Genomic DNA, 13,692 nt, shown 5'->3' on the forward strand with positions numbered 1-13,692 from the left:
ATGCCTACTTCCATATTGACATTCACAGAACCCACGGATGGTTCCTGAGATTTATGGTGGGTCCTCAGCATTTCCAGTACAGGATTCTTCCGCTCAAACTTACCACTACTCCACAGGTCTTCACAAAGGTTTTCTCTGTGGTAGAGGTTCACCTCTGATATCAAGTCTTCATCTTCCCTTACCTAGACAACTGGCTGCTGGTGGCATGGTCCAGAAAGGAAGCTCAAGAGTCGACATCTCAGCTCCTTCTACTCCTCTCCTTCTGAGGAGTAAGCATCAATGTTGAAAAATTGACTTTGCACCCTACCCAGTCCCTGGAATTCATAGCACGCATTGACACGGCCTCAGCGCGCATTTATCTGCCAGAAGATAGGTTCCAAAGCTTACTAGACCTGATCACCTTGGTGTCTACCAGTCCCTCAGTCTAGCCAGAACTTGCCTTTCCCTCGGTCACATGGCAGTGTGCACTTACATCATAGCCTTTGCTCGCCTGTGCTTCCGCCTTCTACAGCTATGGCTACAAGGAGTCTGCTTCCCCATGCATCAACCCAGGGACACCATTCTTGCCATTCCACCAGAAGTCGTCTCTTCCATTCAGTGGGGGACAGGCCAAGTTTGCTCTATAATGCCCTTCCTTCCATCTTCCCCAAGCGTGACAGTCATAACGGACATGTCACTTGATGACCAGGACGCCCGCAAGGGAGATCACATGACACATGGCACTTGGGCCACTCGCGAAGCCAGGGTGCACATCAACATCCTGGAACTTGGGGTAGTGTGAAAGGCATGGCGCATGTTTTTTACCAGCTCTCCGTTCTCATCATGTCCTCGTCATGTTGGACAACACCACTAAGATTTACTACATAAACAAGCAAAGGGGCACAAGGTCCCCAACACTGTGTGCAGAAGCTGTATGCCTTTGGAAATGGTGCATTGCAGTGATGAGCTGCCAAAATCTTAACAACCAGTTCCTACCGGGTCTTCGGCGGCAGATCCTTCATTCACTCCAGGTCTTCAGTAGCACTTTGGTGGCGGGTCCTTCAGTGCCTCTGAAGACCCGGAGCGAGTGAAGGACTTGCCACCAAAGTGCCACCAAAGACTTAGAGTGCTGCCTGGCGAGGAAGCCCCACGTGTTTTTGTACGTGTTTTTTTTTAAGTCATTCCTGCCGGGATCCTGTCAAAACTGTTCGAATCGGGCGCCGCACTTCCTAAAGCTGGCCCCGCACATCGGGGTTGCAAAATTGTTTCAGGGGCCAGGTAGGGAGGCTGTGCCTCCCAAAACAGCTGTCCCCCCCCCATCCACCCCCCCACCTCAGAATTTGCAATCCATCAATCTCCCTGCTCCTTGTCTCCTGGCCACCCCCCCAAGACCCGCCACCCTAATTATCCCCCCAGGTCTCCACCCCCTACCCAACTCGCCCCATTCCCTGTCCCCTGACTGCCTCGACCCCTCTCCACACCCCTGCCCTGACAGCCCCTCCCCGCCAGAACCTCACTATTGAATGATAGCTGACTGCATCTCCAAATACAATATGTATGTAGCCAATAAGTCAGATTTAATAGTCTTTATTGGATTCTGATTTTTATTGCAAAATTGAACTAAATGCTTTGATGAAGCAGTTTTTACAAGCACTAGTATGAATTGAAGCTAGCAGTTACATTAACCCTAAGTGGAATACGGACAGGTTTTGGAATTAGTTCCTTGATCTATGTCAGGCACACTGACATAGGTGGTGTCAGGAGGAAAAAGTTACTCTTCGTTCCAGAAATCTTTTTGTTCAAGGTAAATTCTTCTTTCCACGACTCCTGGGAAATAGTTCTTCCATCATTTGTTTTAATTCTTAGCACCCTTTGGAAAATGATTAAAGTATATCTCAAACATATGGAAAACACACACCAATTGTACTCTGCTCAGATCATTCCATCCAAAATGTCAGGGCCTTAGGGCCGCAACTTGCTGCAGCAAGATGTCAAAATCCTCCCCAGCTGGCATGCTAAACATCTAGGAAACTATTTATGGAGAAGGAATCAAGAGTCTCTCTACAAGGACCCTAGTGGTATTGTGGGGAGAAAATGTGTGAGCTTCACATAATAAAGATTTCAAAGTAGCTTTCCATTTCTCTGTAGTACTGTTCTAAGGTAGGAAGGTGCTATTGGGTTTGTTCTCAAATTATTGTTTAAATTACAAAACTCTGGCTTTATATGGAGTAACACTTTATTTCTACATATTGTTCTACTATAATAGTGCTTAAAACTCTGCTCCTTCTTCCCAATCCTCTCCCCTCTATGATTCGCTGCTCGCCAGCAGCCGTTATTGATGAATAAGAAGAGAAGCTGTGCTGCATAACCAGAAAGTTATTACTTGATGGTTTTCTTTCTGCTAGCAGCTTCTCTCCTCATTCAATCCATCCTGATAACTGGAACAGAATCTCTTCGCCTTAGGGTTCATTGATGTATCAAGTCTGTTGTCTTAATGGTAATAATTGGTTCCTGGAGTATTTCTACAGCTTTGGAAGAACTCTCCTGGTGACCTGAGCTGAAGGGCGGGGCTTAGTCCTGGGGCTTTCAGCAACAACACTGGGTCATCTCTGAATTCCACAGGTGTGGCACATTGACTCATTAGAGATGAATGAGGAGAGAAGCTGTTAGCAGAAAGAAAATGATCAGATAATAAATTCCACTTTCCTAATAAAGCAATTACTAGAAATCAGGCACATTACCAGCTAAACCAACGTGCTCATCCACACCATAATGACATACTTAGAGTTCTTTGTCATTCTGTGTGCTCAAAGCACTATAGAGACATTATCTAGTGAATGCTTACAACTTCTGTGTGAGTTAGCTCGGTAAACATTATCTCCATTTTTATAAATGGGTAAACAGACACAGAGGTGATGTGGTTCGGCAAAGGCTTCCTTAGCTCACATGCCTTAATACCCAAACTTTATAATACACAAACCACTCTCATATATTCTTCTTTATTTTTTGGTGGTGGTCATGCATGTTTTTAAGGTAGATTATTTTCTCACACTTAAAGAAGGAAAATAAAAGGTCCAATTTTATCTTTTTATTTGACATAGTTTAGACAGAGAAAACTTCCATACATTCACATACTTACAAAGTTTTTTAGATTTCTTCTGCTTAACTACCTTTTGACTAACTTTCTGTTTTTGAAATATCAGGACAAAATTCTCCCTCTTCACCGAAATCTCCCTGAGTCTCAGCACAGGAGGCCTCCTAAATGACTAGAAAAACAATGCATTTTAATGTGTGGGGTTTTGTTTGTTTGCTTTATTATAAATCTGAAAATATTGTGTGTATTTTAATCCTCTTCTGTTCACAATCTATTTTGATTATAAAGCCAGAGTTGTCTCCTGATTACCTAACAGGGAAGCCATCCCTCTGCTTGGCCAATAGTTTGCACAGTGAAAAGCAATATAACTTGCAAGCCAAGCCAACCATGACATTAACAATATTTTGTTTTTCCTGTTTATACTTTTTTTCTGTTGTAAATAAGCCCACTATTCTTAGGCTACTTTAATGTTTTTGTGACCCTTTTTCAAAGGTCAAGACAGAGATTTCATGTCTATAGATACTACAACACATAAACAGAGAATGTGCATTTCCAGTTAGATTACCAGAGAAATCAAGTTTTACACAATAACAAATCTAAAGAGATGTGTGACAAAGCAGGAACCAGAGTGTAGTGCAGTACCCAAGCACCAAGAGAGAGCCCAATTATCTGTACACAAATTCTTATAAGTAATATTGTACAAAGGATGTCATGTTCCTCATGGATACTGTGTGATACACAATGTCAAATGCTGGATAACTCCATAACTAGTGCAGTGTACTTGAACTGTCCATCCTGGAGTGATAAGGAACGAAAAGATTTCATATTGTCTAATATGACACGGCTAACCATGAGGCCCAAGGCAAACTGCTCAGGTTCAAATTTGTATGCCTAAAATGTTGTTTCTAAATCCATATTTAGGTGTCAACTTTAGACACCCAAATTTAAAAATATGGCCCTGCAGCCTAACTTTCAGAGGCAAGTTTCCACATTCCCCATTTAATTATTAGTTTTATATAACAGTAGGGTCTATGGGCCCCAATCAAGGATCAGGGCCCATTGTGCTAAGAGCTGTACAATATTGACTAGGTCAGCGGTACTCAAACGGGGGTCTGCAGATGGGGCAGGGGTGGGGCATTGGGGGAAAGGATGGAGTAGGAGCGGGGCCTGGGGCTGAGCAGTAGTTGAGCTTCTCTGGGGAAAATTAGAAGCTGTTTTGGGGGTCCGTGAAAATTTTTAAATCAAAATGAGGATCCTCGGATTGCTAAAGTTTGAGAACCGCTGGACTAGATGCAACAGGGATGAAACAGACAAAAATGGAACTAGAAGAGGACAAGACAATAATATTAGCTGCTCTGAAAATCAAGCCGCGCATCTTCAAACTATCTAGGTGTCATATTATTTAATGTCAACATACCTTGAATTGTCTTAGTGTGATAAAATGTCTTTTAAAAACCAACACGATGTGCAAAGGAATAATTACAAACATTTTTGGTCGTTTCTCAAGGTAAGGTTGCAAGACAATTGACTCAGTTGTCTTTAGTAACGTGTTCTAGTCTCTGGTGGTTTTATGATGTCCCCAATATGGAAGTATAGCATTTAGGTCTTTGTTATTTCTTTCTGTTATTATTTTATTTTAAATTTTTATATGATGCCATTAATTTACATTGCACTTCAAAATATGTTCCCTATCCTAAAGAGCTTACAGTATAAGACAAATACAGAACAACAGTTCAAGAAAAGGGCAGGAAGGGGGTGAGTATTAATGAAGGGAAGAGGGATTGCTGAAAAAGGCATTTGAATGAGGAGAGAAGTGGTGGTTGGCAGATGAGGATAGAGAGTAGATGTAGAAGGGCAGCAAGAGAGACTGCGTGAAATAGTTTGGGGAAAGTGGGGAGCAAAGTGAAAGGACTGAGAAGAGCATGAGTAATAAGAGCAGTGATGCAGATAGAAAGAAGGTTATGTAGAGTCTTGTAAGGTGAATTTCCTGTAAGAAGACAGGAAACCAATGGAAGAATTGAAAGTTTACATTGGTCAAACTGAGGTGGGAAGAGGTGAGAAGCACTCAGGCCAGGCAGGAGAAAGTAGAGAAGCTAAAAAAGACTACAACATGGACAAGTATCTTGGCAACAGAGACCATGAAGAAAGGGTGGATTTTGGAATGATTAGGGAGAAAGAAGTGATTGGCATTAGTGAGAGACTGTATATGAGGGGAGAAGGAGAGAGAATGTGCCTGGAAGACAGGAAGAAATTATTACACTGCACCAGAAATATTCATGATCGTTTACAGGCAAGAGACAAACCACATTTATAAATTTATACTTGAAGGTTAAGACATGACTGAACAAGGAAAATTGGCCAACACTGGGTGTACTGGGACAGAGATGGTGTGTACAGTTTATATTGGTTTCAGTGATCGCAGATTGTGTAACTGACAAAACAACATTACAGTAATATTTTAAGACTTGTAAATTAACAGAAATAACTTGATTTAGGTTTAGTAGAAAAATACAAAAATTGAGAGTAAAAAGTTAATTTTTTTTAGTCTTATGAAATACTAAAATACATTCTGGAATCCGCCTCTATTAAATGATCTTTCATTTGTGTAGCGGCTGTGCGTTCTGTTTGGGAATGTTGGACACATACTGGAATAAGCTACAGTGTTGTGAGCGGCTTTGGGTCCACTGGAATTTCTGCCATCTCTGCTTGGTGTTTCAGAGTGAAGCACGATATGAAATGTAATGTCATGCTCATACTGGTCTTTCATGCGCTGTATTTTTTCTCTCGGGACACCATGACTGTTTCTTCTATAGAATTAAAATTAACAGAAAAGTGTAAGTATTTAGCTCTCAACATGTATCAGATGGAGTTTCTTACATTTGCAAAGTCTCCTGCTGTGTTTAGTAATGCACTAATTCTTTTCCCTCTGGGTCAGGCTTTAACATTTTTGCTTTATCTCAGCTAACCTAATTTTCAAAGCTATTTTTGGCCACTTCACTGCAAAATGTAACCCAAATATTTTTATGGGCAGCCAGGATGTAATTTTAGGTGAATCCTTTGGAACAAGGGCAAGTCCACTGAACCTGCTGCAAAGAACATGAGCGATATCTTTTATTATTTTTATGAACCTTATATGTAGCTCTATTTGATTACTAATGATGTCAGAGACATGGGTGCAGAAAGTCAACTGAGTCTCGGGAGAGTTCGCATCTTCAGAAAGGAAGACAATGGCATTAGATGCCCACTCATTGATAACCAAACAACAGGTATCAAGATCTGTTGTTGTTCAAGTCCAAGTAGAGCACAGCACCCTCCGCCTAGGGCAGACTCAGGGTCCTACCCGTACAATGGAGACTACCAAAGACTTGATCAGGCCTCTGATCTGCTATAACAAACACTGAGGACCGGAGAATGGAAAACCTCCAAGGGAAGAACCACGAGACAAAGGTACTAGAATCTGCTGTCAAAAAGGGACACTCTATAGCAAAGGGAGTCCAGAGCAAAACCAAAAGGGAAGACTTGACAGGAGGAGAGGGGGTGCAAAAGGACCTTGGATTTTCTGAAGAATATTAAGACCCAAATGGCTTTCAGAGTGGTGAGGAAAATGAGGCAGGGTCTTGCATGTGGTGGTTTTTCTATACATCTGTATATCTCTTATGCTTTGTCTGAGTTTGCAAAGTGTGGGTGTCCCTTGCTTTAACTGTCATGTAGCCCTCAAAGAACTAAGTGGTAAACCATGTTGGTAGAACCCTAGAGAGTGTGCATGAGCTACTGAGTTAGACTTGGGAGGTCTGCACTGGTCTTGGGGCTTAGGGGCAACTAGGCTGAAGGGCCCCACATCCCAAGACAGGGTACCAGCATTGGAATCTGTACCCCAGGAGTGTACTTGAAAGCTAGTCTTAGACCGTCTCTGGACACTTCTCAGGCTCAGAAGATTTGGAAATATGTGAGATCCAATGTTTGGATCTAATACAGCAGTCTAGTGACCATCCACAAAGAGATGGTAGTTAGACAGGGCCATAACACCTGCCATCGAAGGTAACCCATTGTATCTTGAGACCCCACCTCTTAGTATCAGGGTAAGAGATGGGGAAGCATTTCAAAATCAGGACACTTTTTCAGTGTGTACTGACTGAATAGTTCATTGATACTCTCAGTCTTTACCTGAATCACTTTCCAATGTGTTGCCTAAAATTGCATGTTTGAAAGATTTGGTTTAGATATCCACTTGCCTGACATCTGGATGAAATTTTGACATTCACAGCACTGATTAATAGAATAAAATATAAATCCTTAGGTAGCTGGCCCTAAAATTAATACTATGGTCAGATGTTGACTGCATGTGTGTTCATTCTGTGTGCTGTTCCAGCTTTGCAGAGATAGCAGACCTCAATTAAGCTGCCCAATAAATCCACAGACTCGGTTTTTAGCAAAGGCATCTGGCCAGGTTTATTTTTGATAAAAGATGGTAATAGCACCTGGCAGACTCTGAGGGTATTAAGACATATTAATGGATGCAGCTGTCAGTGGGACTTTCCACTGCCCCCTAGGCTCGTCAAAGACATTCCTTCTGAGATACATCTTTATACACGAATACAAACAAGTTAAGTATTGCTCCTGATGTATTAGGGTGCCACGCATTGTCTTGTACATGTTGGTTTGATTAAAACATTTTTATTGATTATGCTGATATCCTGACCTTATCTTTAGTATGGGTCAGTGTGTTCCTGTTATCTTTGGGGAATGTGCTGGTATCAAGGTGTACTGGTACCACCCTCTGGAATGTGCTTGTGTGCCCAGCACCTCTTGGGAATATGTGTTTCTGCAATATCAGCCCTGTGCTTGCCAAATTTTGTGAGCAGGGCCTGCCTCTTGCTCACAACCTGACTTTGCCTCATATCAGCAAAATTTTAACCTCTACTTTAGTTTAGGCCTCAGGCCTCTGATACAAGGCCTTATGTTTCAGGTCCTCTTCTTACTACAAATACATAATAATAATCCTTAAAACCTACTTCTGCTGTGATGCTTATAAATTGCTAACCACCCAAGACTTTTATTGTACTGCTAAACTGTTCATTTTATTACCTCATCCCCATTCCCAAACCACTTATCGCTTTTGCCCACATTTCCATCCTGACACCTAGACTGTGAGCTTTCTGGGTAGGGGCCATCATCTTTCATATTTGTGCAGTACAAAATGGGGAAATTCACTGATCTTTGACGGGTTCACACCCAGTTCCATAACATTAATAAAGCATCATCAGCTAAAAGCAGCATGGATAAGGCAAACAATGCCATATTTTTGAGCCCAACAATATTTTGTCTCTTTTATAGATGTCAGTCAAGATCTAAAGAAGGATCCTCAGAGACTGATTTAGTGCATATTATTAATGTAGCATCCACTCCTCCCCAAACTATATTAAAGAAATATTATGGTTATATATTAAGTGCATAAGTCACAAAATGTTGGTATTATATTTATTCATTTATTTGTATTATCGTAGCACCTAGGTGCCCAAGACATGGACCTGGGTCCTATTGTGCTAGGTGCAGAACAAAAACATGATCCCTGCTCCTAACGATCTTAAAATCTAAGGAGCAGCTTCCTGTTGATTCATACCCTTCAGCATGACTAGAGTTGTTGGATGTTAATTTTGTCCACACTGAGAGCTAAGTAACAAAACTATTCCTCAACCGTCTTCCACTAGTCATTTACTAGACTATTTCTAGTCAATCGTCAAGGAGGAAGCAGCATCTTACAGTCTTTCTCTTCTAGCACAAATGTGATAGTAATTGAGATGCAAGCTGATGAATTAAGGAAAAAAGATGTACCTTGCTAACTCTCGAACATTGAATTTCCAGTGTGTGTCAGGTTCTTGGAATATAACTTCATAGTTATTCTCAGGTGCCTGATTTGAAAAAGTGCACAAATTTTAAAGCAGTTACCATCTAGATCTTTTACATCTCTTGAAGATTTATGCTAGCACTTAACATTCACTATGAGCCTAGTCACCTACCCAAGGAATTCTCAAACTTAGAGGGTGGACCATTGTTCCCATTCCGAATCACACAGGTCATCATCTTTCCCATTCACAATTACATAACATGTCTATGGCAACTACAACAATTGCTTAGATAGAAAAGTGAGATTAGAAAAAAAGTATTTAAAATATTTTTATCTTTCCTAAAAGAAACCAATTTAGTAGCTGGAAAGGAGAGGGAGAGCTGGCACGTGACCAGCCACAAGATTGTCCTTTTTGGGAACCTCTGAACTAGATTGCTATTACTATGCATTTATCCACAAGTGGTCACGACCTTGATTTTCATTGGAAAAATTACACACAAGCACTAGTTTGATGATAGCTGAGAGGTCACAGCCACTGCCATTATTTCCTGCATCTTGGAGGTCTCAGCCTTTTAAACTCTGACAAGATCGCAATCTAAGGTAGATGTACTCAAGCATAACTGAATCATTAGCACTAACTGACCTCACTGTCATACTAGGAAGACTGCAAATAAAGCTCCATCTCTGCCAACCATTAAAGGCTGATACAAATGCAGCCTCTAGACTCTGTGTGTGATCTCCACACAGCAAGCTGTAAACTAAGGCCATAAATCAGGACTTTGTGTTTTGTCAGATAAACAATATGGAAACTATTAAATCTAAGACTACTTTTGGGGGAAGGGAAATTACAGGTTGATCTCAGTAATTATCGGGTAATATTTTCACGTGATTTTTGCTCTTACTTAACTAAAGGGTTTATTAGCATGTATACAGGCAAAACTCTTCACCATTTCTGCAAGGACTCAACTATTGATAAATATAACTGAAGATCAAAAGAAAAATTGAAATACTTTTTTTTAATATTTTCTTATTTTCAATCAGTCCACCTCTTAAATTTCATAGCTAAGCATTTAGAATGATAGTCAATCAAAGTTTTCCCTACCATAATCACATAGGGCTTCATTTCCCAAGCGTGGATGTTGGTATTATCAATAATAACCGGGGATTTCCCATTCTTCATTGCTTTATGTGCTGTAACATAACATTTAAAAAGCTCAAAAAGACCAGACAACGGATGGATCCAGAATGAAAACATTTTCTGAGAGGTACAAAATTTATTGGACCGTGATCCCCTTCTGACAACAAAAATTACTACACAGCCCCAGGAGGAGGTGACCAAAACCTGAGTCTTGCTGCCCAGGGTGCGGGGGAGGAGGGGGGATATAGCCAAAGCCCAAGGGCTTCAGACTCAGGCAGGGGGCTTATCATAACTTTAGTCCCAGATCTGGACCTTAGCGTCCAAAATATGGGGGTTAGCATGAAAACCTCCAAGCTTAGCTACCAGCTTGGACCTGGTACTTGCTGCCACCACCCAAAAAATTAGAGTGTTTTGGGGCACTCTGGTCCCCCTGAAAAACCTTCCCTGGGGACCCCAAGACCCAAATCCCTTGAGTCTCACAACAAAGGGAAATAATCCTTTTTCCCTTCCCCCCTCTAGGTGCTCCTGGAGAGATACACAGACACAAGCTCTATGAAACTACACAGAGTGACTCCCCCTCTCTGTTCCCGGTCCTGGAAACAAAAAGAACTTTCCTATTCCCCCAGAGGGAATGCAAAATCAGGCTAGCCAATCCAACACACACACAGATCTCCCCGATCTCTTCCTCCCACCAATTCCCTGGTGAGTACAGATTCAATTTCCCTGAAGTAAAGAAAAACTCCAACAGGTCTTAAAAGAAAGCTTTATATAAAAAAAAGAAAGAAAAATACATACAAATGTTCTCTCTGTATTAAGGTGACACAACACAGGGTCGATTGCTTAAAAGAATATTGAATAAACAGCCTTATTCAAAAAGAATACAAATCAAAGCACTCCAGCACTTATATTCATGCAAATACCAAAGAAAAGAAACCATATAACTTACTATCTGATCTCTTTGTCCTTACACTTAGAAACAGAAGATTAGAAAGCAGAACTACTTCTCCAAAGCTCAGAGAAAACAGGCAGACAGAAAACAAAGACCTCAGACACGAAATTCCCTCCACCCAAAGTTGAAAAAATCCGGTTTCCTGATTGGTCCTCTGGTCAGGTGCTTCAGGTGAAAGAGACATTAACCCTTAGCTTTCTGTTTATGACAGGGCTTGTAACCTGAGCCCTGCTGCCCAGGACTGAAGCCTGAGCCCCTCCACCCAGGGCTGAAGCTCTCTGGCTTTGGCTTCAGCAAGTCTAATGCAGGACCTGGTGACCCCATTAAAATGGGGTCATTACCCACTTTGGGGTCCTAACCCACACTTTGAGAACTGTTGCTCTATTTGTGCAGCCCCCAGCAAAGTGGGATCCCATTCCTGACTTGGATTTTGAGGGCCCATCATCATAGGTGACGACACCACAGGTGCTATGGGGCTGGAGCACCCATGGTGAAAAATTAGCAGGTGCTCCCTCCCTACTGGCAGCCAAGCTCCCCCCAGCCCCTCCTCCCCTGAGTGGGCCGTGTCCCCGCTCCTCTCCCTCCCATCACTTCCCGCCCACCACCTAACAGCTGTTTAGTGGTGCTTAGGACTTTCCAGGAAGGAGTAGGGATGCAGTGCCTTCTGGGGGGATGTAGTAAAGAGGCGGGGCAGGGACTTGGGGGAAGGGGGTGGAATTGGGGCAGGGTGAGAGTGGTGCAGGGGTGGGGGGGGTTGAGCACTCATGGGGCAGAGGGGAAGTCAGCGCCTGTGCCCATCATAATGAAAATAAATAGTAATGGACTGTAATCAGCTAATGCTTTAAAAGCTAATAGAAGATGTTAAGTAGCCAATGGATGTGCTCAGCAGTAAACCTTGAATTAAAAATAATATATTCTAAATATTTATATTTAGTTTTAGAACATACTTGGATGTACATAAGAAGTAGCAATGTAAATGAAAAGTTTATAAAGGGTGATTGCCAGCAGATATAAATACACTTTGTTACAATATATACTTCTGGCAGAATTTTGCCCCTGCACAGAAAAATGGAAAAGAAATCTACGGGGGAACATGTGCCTCTTCCCCAGCAGCCTAAGCAGCGCATCTGTTCCAGCATGCTTGGAGAAGCCTCAGAGACGCAAATCGCTGCAGGGGGATTGGGCTTGGGTGTGCATGCCTGTATGGGAGACATTGATCACTGTCAGGGCGAGTCTGGACATGCATGCCTTCCAACAAGCGAGAGAGCCTGGCATGGAGGGGTAGGGTTTTTTATTATGCACGAGGAAGGCTCTGTCCCGGAGGCAGAAATGTAGCAGCCTGCCTGCCTAGTAACATTGCTAATGTTTCTATTGTTAGTTAACTGTTCCCATTCTCAGTCAATTCCCACAGGAGCATAAAACTTGCAAACAATTTTAAGGCTGCTATGTTGCAAGAGTCATGTAAAGCCTTATAAATGGCAGTAAGGAATCAGCTTGGAAGATCTATGTGCTTTTACACTTTTTTCCTGTGTCAAAGTGGCACAATGGAGTTAGATTACAGCTCAGGATTTTATTACTTATCCATTTTAAAAAAAAAGATTTTGAGGGCAAATAAAACAATTACCAAGAAGTCAATAAAATGTCAGGACAGTCAGAAACAAGCACTTCCCAAAGTACCCAGCCAGGTCCAGGACAATGATTAACAAAACTGTATGACTTTCATGTGTAAGTCTGAGCAATTTAAAATGACATTTTACTTTTTCCCTCCTGTTTGGCGTAATGTAATTTAAATGAAAATCCAGGATTAAAACTGGAATGCAGGATATTAGTTACAAGTATTTGTAAAAGCAGCAAAGAGTCCTGTGGCACCTTATAGGTTAACAGACTTTTGGAGCATGAGCTTTCGTGGGTGAATACCCACTTCGTCGGATGCATCCGACGAAGTGGGTATTCACCCACGAAAGCTCATGCTCCAAAACGTCTGTTAGTCTATAAGGTGCCACAGGACTCTTTGCTGCTTTTACAGATCCAGATTAACATGGCTACCCCTCTGATACAAGTATTTGTAACTTAACTTTCATGTGCTTAGGAAATGCTGAATAGTTATTGTGACTTTTTTCTGTATTGTAGTTTAAATAAATTACCAAAACAATTGAAACTGCTGTGATTATATTGCATTATTTTGACAAATAAAATATGCAGAATTTTTAACTGTTTGGTTCCAAATTTTTAATTTTTTGGCACAGAAGCCTTCCAGGAGTAAATATAATGTTGTAATATTGATATACACAAGTTCACACTCATCAATCTTTTTAAAAGACTATCACAATTTTCTCCCTAAAATGTTACTGTTATTCAGCTCCCAAACCTAGTAAAAATCTTTCTAATAAACTCTGTATACCACCTCTTTGACACAACAAATACTTAGTATAAAAGCTACAAATCAGTCATAGATGGTTAAGCTGCTATATTCTGAACAAGGGCAGCTGGTGTTTGTACACCACATGTCAATATCTAAATTTCACAACATCTGCACTTCTATAGTGAGTGTGTACTGCTTAAAAAGTTTTTTTAAAACAAAATTAGCCATGAGTTTATCAAAGTTTGTTAATGTAATATTGAATTTATTTCTTTAACATCCTAGAGAACAAAGTTGGAGACTGTAAATCATATGGTTTTTGACAAGT

The 13,692-nt window shown here is 41.3% G+C and overlaps 1 protein-coding gene across 1 annotated transcript in view; it reads right to left on the minus strand.

Moving 5' to 3' along the window:
• Nucleotides 1–1,517: 1,517 nt before the first annotated feature.
• The window catches only part of N4BP2L1 (NEDD4 binding protein 2 like 1), a 28,461-nt gene continuing 16,286 nt past the window's right edge, over nt 1,518–13,692 (minus strand). The window contains exons 3-5 of the mRNA XM_030563099.1: nt 10,021–10,109; nt 8,906–8,982; nt 1,518–5,880 (exon numbers count right to left, since the gene is read on the minus strand). Coding sequence (XP_030418959.1) covers nt 5,631–5,880; nt 8,906–8,982; nt 10,021–10,109 — 416 coding nt within the window. The 3' untranslated portion in view covers nt 1,518–5,630. The remainder of the gene's footprint in view (nt 5,881–8,905; nt 8,983–10,020; nt 10,110–13,692) is intronic.

The sequence above is a fragment of the Gopherus evgoodei genome, chromosome 1, assembly GCF_007399415.2.
Source record: "Gopherus evgoodei ecotype Sinaloan lineage chromosome 1, rGopEvg1_v1.p, whole genome shotgun sequence".
Taxonomy (NCBI): Eukaryota; Metazoa; Chordata; order Testudines; family Testudinidae; genus Gopherus; species Gopherus evgoodei.